Source organism: Melampsora larici-populina (assembly GCF_000204055.1).
Source record: "Melampsora larici-populina 98AG31 unplaced genomic scaffold MELLAscaffold_18, whole genome shotgun sequence".
Taxonomy (NCBI): Eukaryota; Fungi; Basidiomycota; class Pucciniomycetes; order Pucciniales; family Melampsoraceae; genus Melampsora; species Melampsora laricis-populina.
This window is the reverse complement of record NW_006768782.1, coordinates 698,047-716,584: the sequence shown is the minus strand read 5'-3', so window position 1 is coordinate 716,584 and position 18,538 is coordinate 698,047. Positions and strand designations below refer to the sequence as shown.

The 18,538-nt window shown below is 40.6% G+C and overlaps 2 protein-coding genes across 2 annotated transcripts; one reads left to right on the top strand and one right to left on the bottom strand.

Moving 5' to 3' along the window:
• Positions 1-2,016: 2,016 nt before the first annotated feature.
• MELLADRAFT_48366 (putative carotenoid ester lipase precursor) lies at positions 2,017-5,256 on the top strand (the record flags this gene model as incomplete). Its single annotated transcript, XM_007410079.1, has 15 exons — positions 2,017-2,438; positions 2,515-2,603; positions 2,658-2,735; positions 2,831-2,974; positions 3,070-3,127; positions 3,186-3,301; positions 3,377-3,469; positions 3,554-3,611; positions 3,687-3,791; positions 3,855-3,969; positions 4,031-4,152; positions 4,235-4,333; positions 4,403-4,569; positions 4,636-4,726; positions 4,791-5,256. The coding sequence occupies 15 exons, from the start codon at positions 2,360-2,362 to the stop codon at positions 5,054-5,056; spliced, it is 1,680 nt and encodes a 559-aa protein (XP_007410141.1).
• Positions 5,257-13,577: 8,321 nt separating this feature from the next.
• Positions 13,578-15,558, bottom strand: MELLADRAFT_63196 (uncharacterized protein; the record flags this gene model as incomplete). Its single annotated transcript, XM_007409968.1, has 8 exons — positions 13,578-14,306; positions 14,375-14,440; positions 14,509-14,568; positions 14,623-14,688; positions 14,753-14,812; positions 15,081-15,140; positions 15,403-15,462; positions 15,529-15,558. The coding sequence occupies 8 exons, from the start codon at positions 15,556-15,558 to the stop codon at positions 13,578-13,580; spliced, it is 1,131 nt and encodes a 376-aa protein (XP_007410030.1).
• Positions 15,559-18,538: the final 2,980 nt, after the last annotated feature.

Below are 18,538 nucleotides of genomic sequence, written 5' to 3'. Positions count from 1 at the left end.
GTAGATTATCCCTTCTTAGGTGTTGTAAAGCTCTTGTTGAGCTTTGAATACTACAACATACCAACTCCCAAGGATATTGAGTAAAGTGATTTACTGCATTTGATCTTATAGCTCTATGACCCTCTTCAAGCCCTTTCAAGCTTTAGAGTGGTGTTTCTGAGCTAGTGATACTAAGTAGCTGCAGGACCAATCTTTAGAATTGCATAGGGTACCTTCAGAGGGAGTGTAAACTATCTGGTGAAAACCTTGAGTAATCAGAGTGTAAAGTTTGGCAGGCCCTGATATCACTCAGAGATTTGAGGAAACTTCTTTGAAGGATTACTTAGCCAACCCACTGGCAAGATACCATCCCAATATCAGAAATGGACCCTAATTTAGTGTCAGAAGACATATTGAATCATTGCCTTTGACGCTTTCTATACACACATCACAGTACTGCATCCATTGAGAGATTACAGGCATTCACCAAAACATTTTTGCCAGCAAAGGTCAAGAAGGGTGGCAGGAATCTGTGGCAAGATTTTCTCAATTTACTGTAGTGTTTTCAATAGTTGACAATAATAGATTTATATAGTTGATAACATACAAGATGTAAAGAATCAGATGAAAAAGGTGCATATGTATCATTGCAATGTTTGTACTCTTGGCAAGGTTTGAATTGATAGTAATACAGAGACTGTGTTACAATACTGCCTGCAAAACCAATTTTCACTTGTTGGCTGAAAGATCCACTGCTGAACTTTAATGTTGGACAACAGAAATTTGCTTATTGAGCTTGATCCAGATTTACAGCCCTTTGCAGAATTGATGACTTTGGAAAAAGAGAAAACGCTTGAGTTTTCAAAAAAACCTGCGAGTTTTTTTCAAAAATTTATTGAGTTTTTCAAAAGCTGAGCGAGCTCTTTCTCTTTTAGAATCACTGAGCCAGGTTTTGAAAAAAACTCACTGACTTTTTGAAAAACTCAGCAGATTTTTGACAAAACTCAAGGTTTTTTTATTTGAAAACTCAAGGTTTGTTTTTCTTCAAAGTCATCAATTATGCAAAGGGCTGTACAAAGTACAAGCTGAAATTTATCTTTTCAAAAAAGAATTTTGGGGCCAGCATCCATTTCTGGACCTACCCCCCAGTTAAGCGCTTAGCTGGGTACGTAGGGAACTCTAAGGACCCAGAATGATGCTAAACTTGCCACGGAAGCTCAATTTTGGCGGTAGGAATCTAAACATACAGTGATGATACTACTGACAATTCAGTGCCAAAAACTATTTTATGCTGGAAAAAAACCTAGAAAATTTTGGACCCCAAGACTTTTGCAGGTAGGGGTGATTGTGTAACACATTTATGGGATACAAAGTAAAAACTGGGATTTGTTTCCCAGTTTTTGTTTTTGGCTGTGTTTGGTACTTTCCCACGTTCTCCCAGTTTCCCGGTTTTTGTTTTTGGCTGTGTTTGAGAAACTGGGAAACTGGGAAAAAACTCCCAGTTTTTACTTTGTATCCCATAATTCTAATTTTATTTACCATCCTGACCTTTCCTGGCCCAAAAATGAAAAATATGTGCTTTCCTTATGGCTATTACCCAACACTTTCAGAATCCTGATAGCTTGATTGGTTCTGAAAATAGATAGGAACTCTGGTATTTCAAGTCTACACCAAAACTCAAATTTCAGACTCAGATCAGGCAAAATTACTCGATTTTTGGCTCCTAGCCCTGAAAGACTGATATAGATATCGACACAACCACTGACACTATTAAGAAGCCGAGAGTACCAGGTTATAGAGACACTCGAGATGCACACTTTTTGATTTTAGGCTAGGGAAAGTTTTGAGGCAAGCAGATTTTTGGGAAAGAGCCCCGACACCATTTTTTTGACTTTACGCGCAAGTCCCTCGGTTGAGTGTGGCAGCTTGTTCCCTCGGTCGGCTGAAAGGTGCCAAGTAATTTACTACCTTCGCAGTGATGTTTAGGTAGAGTCTGGTAGAGTACTGCGTTGAGAACCTGTTCAGTAGGCTTCATGAAGCCAGCCTCTTCGCTCGAGTTTTGCAGGCACTCCGCACCCACCTGAGACCGATCAGACAAAGAACCACGATCAATTTCAGAGTTTGAATAGTGGGTATTGTTCACGTCGAAGCGGAGATTCTCTACAAGGATGGTTCAATCAATTGAATACGTGTGTATTCTTATCACACTCGATTGATAGCCTTGGAGACAGTGTACCCTAAATACTCAAGGCGATGGTCGGATGAGATAGTGTTTATATAAGAGGAGGTAGTCGTCGCAAGGTGTTAGGCGTCAACTTCATCTACTCTCTCTTTTTCCAAAAATTCGAACCTAAACCTTTGGCTTGTGATCAATTGAACTATGGGGAAGAAATCTGCGGCTTTGCTCGTGATGAGCGGTGCGTTGATGGCCTGGTGGTACTGTAGGAAGTCTCCAACAGGTCAGTACGGCTTGGGTTCGATCAGCTAGATGAAGCAAGTTGGGTTTTGACAGTGTAAATTGCACACTTTTTTCAGAACCTGTGGTCGTTCTGGACTACGGCTCCTTTCGAGGAAGGAGATCGCATCTGCACCATGAAATTGAACGATTTTATGGGATTCCATACGTAAGTAGATCTCTTGCCGCTTCCCTCTGCGCATGAGCTAAAGTCTTTAGATAGGCTGAACCGCCAGTTGGGGATCGACGATTTACGAATCCCATTCCGCCTTTGCGAACTTATTGGAAACATGACGCCAGGGTAAGGTTCATCGGACGAGATTCTGCAGCGCGACGATGTGTGGATCGTTGATGACCTCTCCTACCTCCAACGCGTTCGGATTTTCGCGATAATAGAAGCATGCACCGGTGTGTTCTCAACAGACCTTAGGGGGTGATACAGAATCGATGTACAAAGACTGGTTCAATAATATGAATTTGAATCCGATGGAGTACTTCACGCCGTTCGGGTCTGGACAGGAAGACTGTTTGACATTGGATGTTAGTGTTCTTGCCGGCTTCGTGCTCACAAACCTTGCCTGTCCCTCGGTTGCGCTGGCTGACGAAGCCTTACATGAATCTGATCCTGTTGTCAGATCGCTCGTCCAGCCGGCTTAAACAAAAGTTCGAAACTTCCGGTGATGTACTTCATATGTGTGTGATTTCACCTGGATTTGTGACCAGGATGAAGCAAAACTAACTTACAAGGCAGATCCTGGTGGGTTCAACTACGGTGCGAGCTGGCAGCTTACACCAGTCCCGATGGTGAAGAAAAGTATCGAGATTGGTCTTCCAGTGATCTGGGTCTCGGCAAACCATCGGATGAATGTGAGTTTTTTTGGAGAACAACAACGACTCTTGGCCTGTATCGAACCGCAAGACTAAATACATTTGCATTGTTAGGCTTTTGGCTTTTTAGGTGGACGCGAAGTTGGTGAGGCTGGCGTCGGCAATCTGGGACTGAAGGATCAAAGATTGACCTTGGAATGGATCCAAGTTGAGTACAGTTTTTCAAGATGCTTGAGATAAATCGCTCTGCTATGTGTGAAGAATCTCCTAAAACATATATGATATTTCTAGAAACATATATCAAAGTTTGGAGGCGATCCGAAAAAAGTTATGGTCTACGGAGAATCATGTGGGTGTCGATTTCTGGATTCAAAGGAAGGACTGATTATTGAATCTCCCATCTTATGGAACATACAATCTTTAGCTGGCGCGATATCCATCTCGCATCACCTCTTGGCGTTCAATGGAAACCTCAATGGCTTATTCCGCGCTGCTATCTGCCAAAGTGGCACAGCCTTACCAGCTGGCAGTGAGTACACAAATTCTTGAAAGTTATTTTCAGAATTGCTAAGCTGAACACATCCGATTGCAGAGCTCTCTGAAGGAGCAGGGCAGAAAGGATTCGACTTTCTGGTCGATAAAGTAGGCTGTAAAGACTCCAAGGATAAACTGGATTGTCTCCGCCATGCGGATCTGGAAAAATTACAGTATGCTCTTTTCAAGTCTCTCTGCGACGGATCTTTGCTGTGGAATTGACCGGTCTCGTAGGGATGCGATCAATGACCTTCCTGGAACCTTTTCCTTTGGGGCTTTCCCATTAACCTTCGGCCCATCTGTTGATGGCGAATTCGTCACGGAGTCCATGCAGCATGCCTTGGCCGCTGGTAGATGTAGGTCTCTTTTCCCGACATTATATTTAGACGTGTGACTGATTTCAGATTTCCTGATTCGTCCTGTGCTCAATATATTCAGTCGCAAAAATCCCGTTGATTAGCACTACCATGAAAGATGAAGGGACAGTTCTTACAATATCATCGAGTTCGATTAAGACCCAAGACCAACTTCGACAGAGTAAGGTAGTTGTCATACTTCGTGAGTTACAATATAGGACTGACAAATCAACTTGCTTTCAATCATCAGCTTTACATCAAAAGGTTCCCAAGGCAAGCCCGGAGCAGATCGAAAAGATCTTACAACTTTGGCCCTCTGACCCAAAACTGGGATCGCCTTTCGGCACAGGCGACAAAAATGCGTTGACGCCTGTTTACAAGCAATATTCCGCAATTCTGGGTGACTTTGCATTCCAAGTAAGGAGTGACATGTTGATCTGAATTTTGCGTATGATGAATATTGAGTCAAGCTCTCTGGACCAGGGCTTGAGGCGATTGTTTCTTAGAACAACAGCTAATGCAATGCCCACTTGGAGTCTCTTGGACCGAGCAGAAGAGGATCTTCCTATAATAGGTATGCCCGCTTACTCCATCCTTGAATGTCAACACATTCGCTTATCTGCACCGTGTTTGGTAAGGTGCCTTCCATGCATCCGATCTTCCAGCTGTCGTCGGTTTAATTCCCGGGCAGCGGACTGACGAATATCAAGCACGCTGGATTTCGTTTGCCCATAATCTTGACCCTAATTACGAAGGATTGCCGCGTTGGGAAAAGTACGACAATGGACAGTCACTCGTCATGACAAGAAACGGGTCAATAGGCATGGAGCCCGACAACTTTCGCGAGAAAGAGATAGATTATTATCTGCAAAACCTCCACGAGCTCACCTTTGATTCGCCGTGAACTTGCCTTTTTTGTCAGATGTTTTTAAGTTATTTTATAGATTCTTGTTTGCTTGTCAATTGTCAATTCGTGCTGCGCTCTGCCCAACCTCGTTTCTCATTCAGGTCTAGTCGTTGCATGGTTGCATCCGAAGCATCTTTGTAGATATGATTGCCATTTGAATGTTTTGCTTTCTTGTATTTCAGCGTCAGGAAGTGTACAGTAGGCGCACACTAGTCTTTTCATGTCGGGGCCTCTACCTGCCTCTACTATTGGTTTCTTGTATCTGATTATGTCATCTCTACACTTATTCTAGGCTACTGTCTGGAGTTCTCTTGACCTGGTGTCTTTTAAAAATTGTAATAGTATACAACCACTTTCATTTTTTGCTGCTGTTGGGTTTTCTTCTCCTTTGATTCCTTTTTCTGGGCTATTCATGCTAAAGTTCTGATAGATCTTGCCTTGGTCTTAGAAACATCTGACTCTACCATCCATGAAATCACACTTTAGTGCCCTTATAAGGATACTGCAGTAAGGTTTAGTTCTACCACAGTTCTCTAGTAATAAATGCCATGTTGCAAGTTGCTAGCACCTCTAGAAATGATAGATTGGAAAAATAAGTCAAACCATTTCCTTTGGTCCCAACCCAGGGCTTTGGCCAGTGCCATCAACTAATTGTTGCAGAACTCAGTCCTGCATGGTCTGAATTGACCTTAGGGTCAGGCAGCTCAAATCTGCCCCTAGAAATTTATTGTGGGTTGGTAGTGGTTATCATTGGGTCCCAAAGGCTTGAAGACCATAAGGAAGGAAGTCCTTTAGGTGCTTTTCCTTACATGTTTTCTTGTTAAGTCTTTCTTTGCACATCATTTGTACAAACACTGATTTCCTTGATTGAGTCTGGTTGTGGTTCAACCCAGGATTTGTTTCTACTATGATCTAGAGGATACATACAGAAGATATGATGCAGATCATGTCCAATGAGTTTGATATCAAGTCAATAACAGCCAAAACCTGTAAACAGATTTCTGTTAGGTCTTGCTAAGCTCTGCTGGTTATGATGGTAAATCTTTGCAATAGACATTTGGCAATCTTTATTTAGAGAGCAATAACCTGATGTACCACCAAATATTTTACTTGGATTAAAAAATCCAAAGCATTCTCAAATTACAAACCTTGGACAGAAGCTTTCCAAGGTTTCAATCCAAGGTAATCCCCGTGCAAAAGAATACCTTGGATAAAAACCTTGGACAAGGTCTGTCCAAGGATTTCCCTCCAACAATGCCTCAAATTCATCAACCCAAGGTATGTTTGCAGTGTATGTAGCTATGCATCTTGCACTTCAGCAACAAAACCAAGATTCTTGGGTCAACTTGCCTAATGCACCCACAGGCCATTCTTGTTTAATTTTTGCATTGGACCAGGGCTGGGTGCTGGGATGAAATGTGGGGCCAGTGTGGTTGCTGGTTATTTCTGTACACTAAATTAAATGGACAAGTGTTATGATCCTGTCACCAATCATGGAGCTGTCACAACATGTGACATGTGAGACCCTCAACCTCATATGAGACCAGTGCTCCACTTGTATTGCCTCTCTTCATGCTACAATAGTCATACAAAGTACTCAGCACCCTTTCCCTTATTTCTGTACACTGACTTAAATGGGCAAGGCATTTAAGGGCCAAATAGTACAGTAAAAGATGAAACTCCCAATGAATCACAGTACAAAAATAAACAGTGGTGTTGCACAATCCTTATTTGGCCTCTCCGCACCAGTATGGTCAAAAACTTGCACATACTGCTGTAAACCAAAATTTCTGATCATCTATCACCAAAAGTGTCTATCAACAGCTTGGATTCAATTCCAAGCTCTCAAACTGAAGACTTGTTCAAGTCAGATGCACTCAATGAACCCCCCACCAGAAGGGTACAACTTGAATGGATGAAGCTGGAGAACAACCTGCTTGCAAGCTCCTTCCCAAGGTCCCCTGCCGTACCTCTAGCGTCAAAGGATCTGACTACACTTGAGAAGTTTCTGACAGAAGTCCAGTCCAATTTCAAGAAGTCTGTTGAATGGACAAGACAACATTTCTCTCACTCATTGGGGTCCTCAGCAACTATCTTGGGTCATCCTTTTGTAGGGATAAAGAAGAATATGTCACAATTTTCCTGCTCATGGTTGGAAATGCTGGATCAAACCTAGTTGCTTGCAAAAGATTCCAGCATTCAGAATTTGAGGAGAGACCATCAGTCAATAATTTGGCAAGTTTGCATGGGCAATAGAACAAGTATCAGACTGTTGCTGCCAACCTGCTCCCTTGCCTAATGTCCACAGGAGATCCTATCAAATCCCAAGAGGTATCCCTGGTTTAAGAATTATGACTGGGAAGCCTCTAACTTTGAATCCTTGGTAAGCCAGACAATCAGCCTGTTAGCCAGACATTGGACAATCAGCCAGCTCACCTGTTTCATCCTCCATCCCTATAAAGCCTCATTTATTCAATGTGATGTCTTTTTTTCACTTGCAAACATGGCCTCTGAAGGCCCATCCAAGTTGCACAACACTGAAAGATTTACCTTGCTCACAGCAACCTACCCTTGCTTGCAACCTGTGGACTCAATATTGCTGGGTTTCAGCTTCTCTGTAACATGATTCATGTCCTAAGAACATTCTGCCAAGACGTCACCAACAGGTAACAAAATGCTGTGGCTCTCATGACTCTGGTTGGTCTTATTGAATTTCTACCAGCCTTGTATCACAGCTACAACCCCCTGTGGTTGGGATATCAACTGCACAGACAGGCAATTTCAGAGCTTGAAGTTCTTGACAAAGCCCTCACAATCTTAAATTTTCTCAGGATCTTCTGTGGCCGCAATGAACTGAGAAGTGCTTGGTTCACCCAATTCCTGATGGAAAGAGGTGCTGGTTTCAACAAGATAGTGATTCAGTTTTAAATATGTAGATCATTTCAATCTCACGTACTTAGTATGGAATATTTGCAGGCCTGAATGTTCAAGTCAGCTTTCAACAAGCTGATTAATTCCATTGATGACAATCACATCTTCAAAAACAACTCAGGAATGAAGCAAGCTCCTGTTTGGTGGCAGGCATTTAGGGTATTCAAAGTTCTTCTGGAGATTCCCAGAAGGTGTTTTCCAGAACACCAGACCCCTTCTGGAATTTGGGAAAATACCACCGGTGGAAAACACGGTTCCAACTTCCAACCCTTCAGTGGTGTGCTCCCAACTTATATATACCTTCCCTTCACCGTGACTCAGTCAATACACAGAGACTTTCAAGCTCACAGAATCAATCAATGCTTGTTATGTAGTCTCTTTTGGCATTTTTGAAACAATTGTTGTCAGTCTTGTTTCAATTGTTAGTTTCAAACATTTTTTCAAACTAATGTGATTGTGGTCTCCAAATCAATCTCTTTAAAATTGTGTTACCTACTTGAAAGCTTTGATTGTCTGGAAATCCATTTCATGTTTACTTTCTTTGTGATTTGTCTAAAAACCGACTTCAACCAGAACTTGTCTGAAGGATTCAAAGGTGAGTGTAGTGATGAGATGAAGTAGCTGATGGTGATGTGATTTGGTGCTGATGTGAGTGAGGATGAGGGGAGCTCTGGTGGAGTTGGGTTGTGTATGTAACACACTCAAATTGTCAATGGGCTTTCTGGTCTGGCATTCTGGAAGTGTGATGCATTCAAATTTGCCAAATGCCAGAATGCCAGAACACACCAACAAAAAGCTTCTGGTGTTCCGGAAAAAACCTTCTGGAAAGTTCCAGAAGAACTTTGAATACCCTAATTGAATGGCCTGGAAAGCTTAGGAACATGGAGGAGTACATTTCCATCTTACAAGGACATTCAATTGCTCAGGTATCACCATAAACATCATTCAGTTTCCCCAAGGAAGGGTAAAATGATTAAGAGTGTAGTTTGTAATAAAAGGATCCATCACTGCACACCTAAGCCATAACACACACAATTTATGTGCAGCAGGCTTAGTTGATAGTTGCGTATCATGTACAAGTAGACGCAGAAAATTCACGTCACCCCCGGGGCCAGGAACATCACTACACCATATGTAATACACACAGGGTGGGGCCCTGGGGGTGACGTGAACTTTCTGTGTCTACTTGTACATACAGGTCTGCTCAACTGTCTGCTCATCTGAATGAATAAATCACATGCATTACATCATGTAAATTTTTTGACATTGAAAAAATTGTCCCAACAATCTACTACATTTATCATCATGGCTATTCAGGCAATCTTCTTGTAGCTATTTGTCAGGGTGTTACATGTTGTTTAGTTGAAAAAATTACACCAAAACTTTGAGTCAGTGTATGTAGTCAATTTTTGGAATGATTTTGTCAAGCTGAAAAAGAGTTACAGCATGTATTACATATGATTCAATCATCCAGATGAGGACACAGCTGAGCAAACATGTATGTACACGGTAGCCAACTATTCACTCAGCCTGCTGCACATATGTAGTGTAGGTGTCATGGCTCAGGTGTACAGTGATAGATCACTTTATGACAAATTATACTCCTAATCATTTTCCCCTTCCCACTTGGAGAAGCTGAATATGTCCACAGTGTAAGTTTCCTTTTCACAGTTTGATTTTTACGATTTGATGAATTGATCTCCATTTGATTTGATCTCCATTCACAGAAGGGAGTGTGCAAATTTGTATCACTCAATTCATCCTTGCTGTACTTGAGTTGAAAGACAAATACACATGGTGGCCTTCTCCTCAAGAACATTTGGCTCTGAAAAATCAAACTGGCTCCATGTCATTCTTCAAGGTTTATATAGGCTTGTGGAGGCTTGTGTAGGCTTTGTAGACAGAACTCTAAGTCCCCTGGCAGCAGTACCTTGTGGAACTCCAGAAGACTATTGTACATACATGTGATAATTTCTACACATCAAACATCATGCTTGTATGTGATATTCATGGCCAGGTGACTTATTACAAATTGGTGTGGTGTGGTAGTGTTCATGGCCAACAGGTTTTCTGTCTCCACAGGTGAGGAATGTCTGTCATCTGTCCCATTCAAACTCAATTCATTTACTGATGATGCATTTAAATTAAAATCTTTGATACTCAATGATTATTTTGAAGCAGGGGAATATCTCTTGGCAAGCTCAGATTACATGGTCTCCAATGTTACCTGGTCTCAAGTGTTGTAGAGGTCACAGCTTGCGGTCTGATGAAGGCACTTCCAATAAAGCAATCAGCACATTGTGTTGTAATGGAATGGTCAACACTGCAAACATTGAACAGCTTCCACATGTGGAAAACTGGTTCTTGATGGAGAACCAAGGCTATATTTTCCACCAGGTGGATTCCATATGGAAACCATATGTTCTTTCCCAATCACAGGCCAAGCAGACATCCCTGAGCTACTTAGGGTTAGGGTTAAGGGCACTCAAACAGATAAATCACCTCCAAATTTTACTGTAGACTTCTTTACCAGATGACATTTGTTTCTACATAGAATATCTGTGGTTCAATTTAGCCAAGTCTAAAGTGTTTCAATGGACCTGTAGTCCTGGTAACAAACTATCAAAAACTAGGGTACAAGTAACCTAGTATCTGCACTCCCCCCATTTGTTCCTTCCCACAAAATTCAGATGCTACAATTTGACCATGTTGTAGCAATCTTCAGCAAGTCACATGTATATTGAATTTATAATGACACAAAGGTCTTGGCATTTTAGTCTCTGCACTCCCTTATAAATATTGGTTTCTCACTCCCCCTTTTTTGTTCTCAGGGTGTGAATGTCAATTAGCAAGGTCAGTGAGCAAGGTATCAACATGGAGCAAGTAATAATTAACTTGGTACAGGTTGATTGGCATATGTCATGCGGTGCTGGAGCCTTGTACAATAGTATATGTGCGGATCCCAGGAACCTGGTATCTGCACTCCCCCTCATTTTCTGTGCGCACAGCATGGAGGTCAATAAGCCATGGTATTGAGCAAGGTATCCACATGAGACACACAATGAATAAATGGTTACACATCAATTACATATGATTTACATATGTAATAAGGTGGTTTGACAATAGTAATCAGTTGAATCATATGTACTCAATAGGTAAAAATTTATTCATCATGTGTTTCATGTGGATACCTTGCTCAGTACCCTGGCTTATTTACCCCAATGCTGTGGGCACAGAAAATACGAGGGAGTGCAGATACCAGGTTCCTGGGATCCGCACATATACTATTGTACAAGGCTCCAGCACTGCATTACATATGCCAATCATATGTTTTTAGCCTGTACCAAGAAGATATAACTTGCGCACTATACATGTATGTAAGTGAAAATTACAATTGATTTCATTGTATGTAAGTATGGATTACACGTTTCTTTTTCCTCATCACTACATGTAATGCTTTCATTACATGTAGGTAAAGCATTACATGTAGGTTTTTGATTTGTTAGTAGGGTGATAAGACCATCTTTATGGCATATTCCCTTTCTGACAAGATTCCCCAAAGTGGAAACAGTGTGCCTTACATATAAAAGTTGCATGTATTTGATCTTGGAACTTCCCAAACTAATACTTAAAATGTAGTACATTGGCAAATTTGGCTTTTGCTATAAATATTGGTTTCCACACCTCCTTAAATTTCTATTTGATCTGTAAGTTCTTTATCACCTCATAAATATTAGTCTCTGCACTCCCTCCTAAATATTACTTTTTGCACTCCCTTATAAATATTGGCCCCTGAACCCCCATCAATGTCCGTCTTGTAATGTGGCATGCTTGGTAGATTCCCTTATATATTGATAACACAAACAACTTCCAAGTAGTACATTGAACTTCAGTTTTTGCACTCCCTTGCAAAGATCAGTTTTTGCACTCCCCCACCTATCCCCTTGTAGCTTAACATTGTTCAATCTATTTGAAGTATTTTATGAAGTGATTGTTTGTTTTAAACTTTGATTTCACTTCTACAACCCTGTGCAGTTACCATATTTGTGATCATGGCACAGAGAGTCTTCCAAGTTTTCACTAAACAATAAAAACAAACCTTGCCAGTACAAGTTACCTGTTGACTGAACAGACACATATGTAAGACATAAATTGAATCAGATAAAGTTGGTGTGTATATGCCATACATCTTGAGTTGTGGCAATTTGAATAGGGGTTGGCCAATGGACACATAAGCAGTCCCTGGGATCATGGGTCAGGTTGTACTATATGCATGAATCATACTTCTTCCCATGGGGAAGTTTAAGTAGGCTTTCTATGATTCTAACTCCCACACTCCTCTACATGCTCACTTGTCATTTTGCTACTTTTTTGAATTGAAATTGGGACAACAACACCCACACCATAATTCTCTTGTTCAATGAAACTGGTTGATTCCTTCAGATTGCATTGGCCCACACCTGGTATCTGCACCCCCATCCATTTGTTTTCTTTCTGTAAATATTGCAGTGCCAAAAGCCCACAATTTGAAAAAGATGTATCATTGTGAGTAACCAGTTTATTGAAAGAGTATACAGCACTATACCTATGATTTACAATAGAACTGCACAATGAAGGTATCCACATCAAGCTCAGATCTTTGGTCTCACAGGGTATAGATATAGCTCATGCTCATGTACAGGACCAGGTGAAGTATGAGTCAGTGTTTTTCCAATAAGAGGAAACTGTAATCCCATCTTTTCACCCATACCTATTCAACAAAATGTACCTTGACAAAGATATCTTCCAAACCAGTTGATTGCTTCTGAAATCATGTTGATCAGTAATTGGCACACAAATTGGGAAGTGCTAGACAGGTTTTGGTATCTGATTTTACACGCCCCTCTCTGGAGCCTTTGTAATTTTTATTTGGACCAAAACAAACAAATAAAACTCTTGTTCTATAACACTATTCTCTGGATAAGTCCAATGCTCCTGGTATCCCTCAAAGGTGCTCAGACAGTAGAAGCCTGGTATCTGCACTCCCATAGTGCTCTTTCATTTTGTATCCCATTGAGGATACTTCAGCTTGAAAAACATGTAGTATGATGAAAAACAATGGCCATCAACCAAACACTCAGTTGACAAGAAAACAAAAGCAAAAAATATGTTTTTTGTGAAGTTGAGTTGGGATTTGCAAGGAGTCACCCAAAAGTTGTGCTTATTCTCTTGTTAGACTGATGAATTGAATATTACTAATATTCATCAGTCTAACAAGAGAATGAGCACAACTTTGAGCCCAGTGGTAATATTGTTACCACTGGGCTCAAAATCAAAAACTTAATTGTTACCATGATTTGCTTCAGCCTCTTTCAAAACCAGTCTTTGTTGCAACTCATTCAAGAATTCAGGTTTCATCTTTGGAGCACATGTCTTATTTCACATCACTATTTTTTGGCCTCACACCCTACTGGATTGCTTCAGTTTCATCAGCATGTTCTGACCAGTCAGTATTCATCAACCCAGTGTGCCAAAGTTATGCATGTGTATAGTCATTGGTAGTTGAAAAAGCAATGATGAGAATGAAAGAAGAGCCATACAATCAATACTAATCTGAATCTCCAATTACAAGTGGAACTCTAGAGCTATTTGTACTCTCCTTAACCCCAGAATTAAAAAGCTTTTGACCAAAATCTAAATTTTTTTGAAATTTATCCACCCATGTATCCGCTTCCTGTCTTCTATTTATATTCCATGGAGGATACAGAGGGGGTGCAGGAAAGTGGGGTAAGAGATCAACAGATATGAAATGATTGAGAGCATTTAAAAGACAAATGAAGATGGGTTTGTTATCATTGGGGGGGTGAAGAGTAGGGAAAAAAGTTAGAGGTTGAAGAGCAGAAAATAGGATTATGGGCCTTTGGTATGCATTAGCCAATATGTATGCATGAGCTGGAAATTCCAACCACCTTTCTTTTCCAACAGGTGAATCTGTATCCTCGAGTAAGTCTCTGAACTTTTCAAATGAATGTTTATAGAAAACAGAACCAGAATAATTCTTCTGACTATATGTTTCCCTGTTCCGTTCCAGCTCTTTGACCATGTCTTTCTTGATTTCCACCCAGTCTTTTTCATTCTTACCCAAACCTGCAGCCACTGATCTGTAACCACAGTTCCCATCACCTACAGGATTTGTATAACCTATTATATATTGCCTGATCCATTGGGGATGGACGTAGCAAAGAAAAGGATCCTTTGAAATTGTCAAACTCTCTGGTTGTTTGGAGACTTCTATTTCTTCAGCGCTCGCATGTCTTGCCTTTTTGCAAGGATTTTTCTGGATCGAATGAATTGTAACTTAAGAAAAAGGAATTGAAGCAAGACAGTGTTGCACAACTTGCTTACCTCTGACAAAAGTTCTTCATAAATGGGCCTGTCTGATTTCCTCTTGGATCCCCTGCTTCGAATAGGCTAGAGCAACAGTGAAAGCAAAAGTCACAAAGATAATCAAGCAAAAAGAATAGATGTCCAAAACCTACTTTTTCATTAAAACTTTCTGGACTGATACCAAACAATTCATTGTTGTCCTGAAGTCCGTCCTATGAGAACAGAATTCAATAACTTGAAGAAACATGTTTTTGAAACTAGCTCACCTTTGATGATGATTCTTCAGAAATTGAGCTGTCTGATACCGCCTTTGATCGCCATCTTTGGACGGGCTAGAGGAAAACAGAAAGAAAAATTCACAAATATAATCAAGTAGAACAGATGTCAAAAACTTACTTTTTTGTCAAAAATTTCAGAACTGGATTCTAACAATTCATCATTGTCCTGTAGCTCGTCCTATGAGAAGACAGATATTATTTCAGAGAAAAACAAAGAAGAGAAGATGACTGTGACAAGAAATGAAAATGTTGTAGAGGCTACAAATGACTTGCCTCGAGGTCACTCCCACTTCCTTCCTCCATCACCACTTTCACTAGTTCTTTATTAGTCTGTGACGTCCTCCCTGATAACCTCTTTGAACACCTTCTTCTAACGGGCTACAAGCAAACAGAGAGGAGAGTTTGTAACTTTAAATAAAGAAGAAACATGGACGTTCAAAACTCACTTTGCAATCAAAACCTTTTGGAATGAATTGAAACGATTTATCATTGTTGGGAATTTCGTACTATACAGTTGAAAAACCATAGTTCAGCCAGGATGAGGAAGAGACAAAGCCGTGACCATAAAGGAAAAATATTAACAGGTAGAAATGACTTGCCTCAAGATCGGTCTCACTTTCTTCCTCAGTCGTAGCTCTCACTTCTTTTTTCCTCGTTGTCGTTCTTCCTGAGAGCCTGTTCGAAACCCTTCTTCTCTTAGGCTACATGAAGATAGAAAGGAAATTCACAACTTTGGTCGACAAAAAAGAATGGAAGTGAAAAACTCACTTTGTGATCAAGCCCTTGTGGAATGAATTCAAACGGCTGGTACTCATGGGAAAGTTGATCCTAGAAGAAGAGGAATTGAAGTTTAGCAAAGAAGGGGAAAGAATACACGAGTCATAAAAGACCTACCTCAAGATCGGTGTCACTTTCTTCCTGCATTACCGCTTTCACTTCTCTTTTTGTCTTGGATCCTTCAGGCCTTCCCCTTGTCTTGATAGCATGATCTTTAGATATAGCAGACTTTGAGATAGGTTTGATGGTGTATTTTCCAGTGAGTAATTTTTTTCGTCATGTCCGGGGTGAGATAAAGACTTGAATTTTTCCAAGATTTCAGTTTGAAAGACCCGTTCTTTGGTACTTATATCAACATTTTTTGCTTGATTTGATGAACCTTCTAAGCCTGCAAACATAGCTGACTTAAAAGAGTATGAAAATACGATGTTGAAAATACGATGGAACAGAAGGAAAATTGAGTCACTTAAAATTAACTGAACACAATAAATCAACGATAGAAGAAAAACCCAAATGACTTACTAGAGGTTTCAGAGGAGAGATATGCCATTGTTGGGAGAAGTCGGCTGGCTCCAGACTTTTGTTTTCTGACTTATAGAGTTGAATCTTGTGGACACAAGGTATTCCCATGTAAGAAGCGTATCTACACATGCAATGTAACTCTTCTTGTGAAGATTGAAAAAAAGAAGCGCAGATTTGAACAGCAAAGACTGAAATCTTTCTATGTACATTTGCGAGAAAATGCGGTAAACCAGGAATCGCGCTCGCAACTTGAATGCTTCCTGAATTTTTTACTCGGCGATATTGATCCAAAAGGGTGATATTCAATTCCTTGATTGCACAGTGGAGCGTACCAATTGAAGAATTCATGAGATCTTTGACGTCCAAAAGTCTCGAGTCAACCCTCTCGGTGCGGTAATGATCAAGATGAGGAAGATTGTTGCAAAAGTGAGCGGCCCATTTGTGTTTCAGAGGCATCCAGTTGTTTGTAATATAATCCACTGTCCGGGGAGGTAGCCGTTTTTTTAAATCTTTGAATAGTAGATTAAATGAGGTTTGGTCGGGAGATTTGGCGAGCTCGTTCCATTCATTTTTGAATTCTTCCCAATCTAGTTTGTTTCTAAAATGGTTGTAGCAATAGGTTTTGAGATCTTTTGTAATGTTCCAATTACAGAGCATATACTGAGAAGAGGGGAAAACAGTCTGTATAGATTTGATTAGCGCGACTTCTTGATCCACAATGAAAAGCTTTGGAGATTCATGCTGAAGGAATTTTGAGAATTGTTTTAACGCCCAGGAATAATTTTCTACGTCTTCCCTTGCTATGAAACAGAACCCAGCGGAGAATGATTCATTTTCTGAGGTAATGCCAATAATGTGAAGAAAAGGGGTAGAATACTTGTTGACTTTATATGTGAAATCAAAGAGAAAAACCGTGTTGAAGACATTTGCCAAATTTATACACACAGGATGAGAGATGAACAACGACTGGTAAGCTTCGTCTCGACTTGATTTGATTACTTTGAAACATTTGTTTTTGGAAATAGAATCAAAGAGGGCGTCTATTGGCTGTCTACCGCGTAAGACTGATTGATTGATTTTTTTTCTTTCGTTGTAGATAGATTGTAAACAAATCTGTGAATCTTGACTTTCACTATTTTGAGCTATGTGCATTTTGATTTCCAGCGGTTTGGCGCCAAGCTCAGTTAATCTCCAGATCGTTTGTTTTTGCCCAAGATCTAACCTTCTATGCATAGGGTGGCAGTCAGGCGACAGGGAAGCCGTATGATTGTGAAAAGGGTAAGTCACTCGAAATAAGAATCTTCTCGTATCCGGACGAAAGATCCCAATCGCTCGAAATGGGCAGCCGATCTTTTTAGATGATTTGGTGGAAGCGCTGGAGGTCTTGGAAATATTAGATCTCGTATATCCAGATCTATCACACTGGTAACTGAATTTCTTGTCCTCTTTTGTTCTCAACGTTACAATTGCATACCCATGGGCCTTTGCAAAGGACTGAATATCTTCCTTCATCGCGGCTGCTGATACATACTCAACTGATGGAGGGTATTGGAGGTTGTGAATCTCTTGAACTGTCGACGCTTCCATTCTGTCTGTTTGTTCAAAAACAAGTATTAAAACGCTGAAAAGTAAATGATATTATTCAGAAGTGAAAAAACGGACAGAGTGCCTAAAGACAGCAGATTGAGATTGAGGTGGTTCTGGAAAGTGCTGTGGGATTTGAAAAATCGACATAAGATAGTGGGATCGGGAGCTTCAAAGGGAAGAGTTGACAAGGGATCTGAAAGGACCTAACTTCTTGGGGGACGCCTTTGAACTTCTGTGAACCTCTGGAAGCCGGTGGAAACCTAACCACCTCCCACGCGGACGTGAACTTGCTGTTGTTTTACCAGTTGAGAATGGGAGCAGCCACCATGTATTCAATTTCCTTTCCCAGGCTTTTCCTAGTACAAAAAAAACACTTACTTACAAACATGATCAAAAGTCTCCTGGTCAGAAAAAGACAAAGGAGGTCCAGAGAGAAAATTAGTTCAATTCACTATCCTGCATGAATCTGGTCGCTCAACTCAGTTCAGCTCAACAACATGTGAAGTATCTGATTCTAGCTCAAAAAGAGAATATCTCAAGTCCTGGGCGCTCTGGGCCTGATCTTAAACTATATATGAGAATCATGATTAATTGAACAGAGGAAGCTTGAGAGTAAAGGTTGCAAGTCTTGCAATGATTGATGAGGTGACTGCAGGAAATAGAATGTCCGAAAGCTCCGTGTCTGAAATGGAAATGCCCTGTGGAGACAGGTCAACATAAGATCAAGGTCATAAAGTCACTGTTGTCCTCAATTGGTTATTTCAATGGGACATGAATTAAAAGGACAGTTCAGGGAGGATTTCAAGCTCAATACATTTCACCCACAAGTTCAACAAACAGGGAGGAGGCTCGATATATAGAATATGAACTGTGATTGGAAAATTAAAAAAAAAGCCAACACATGATATATTGTTCCTTCAGAGGTTTGTCTAAACTTTGGTTTTTTTGATGGAGGTGAGGCTGCTTCGGATACAGAAAGAAAGAAAATCATCAAACAGTTGCAGGAAGTTATGTTTTC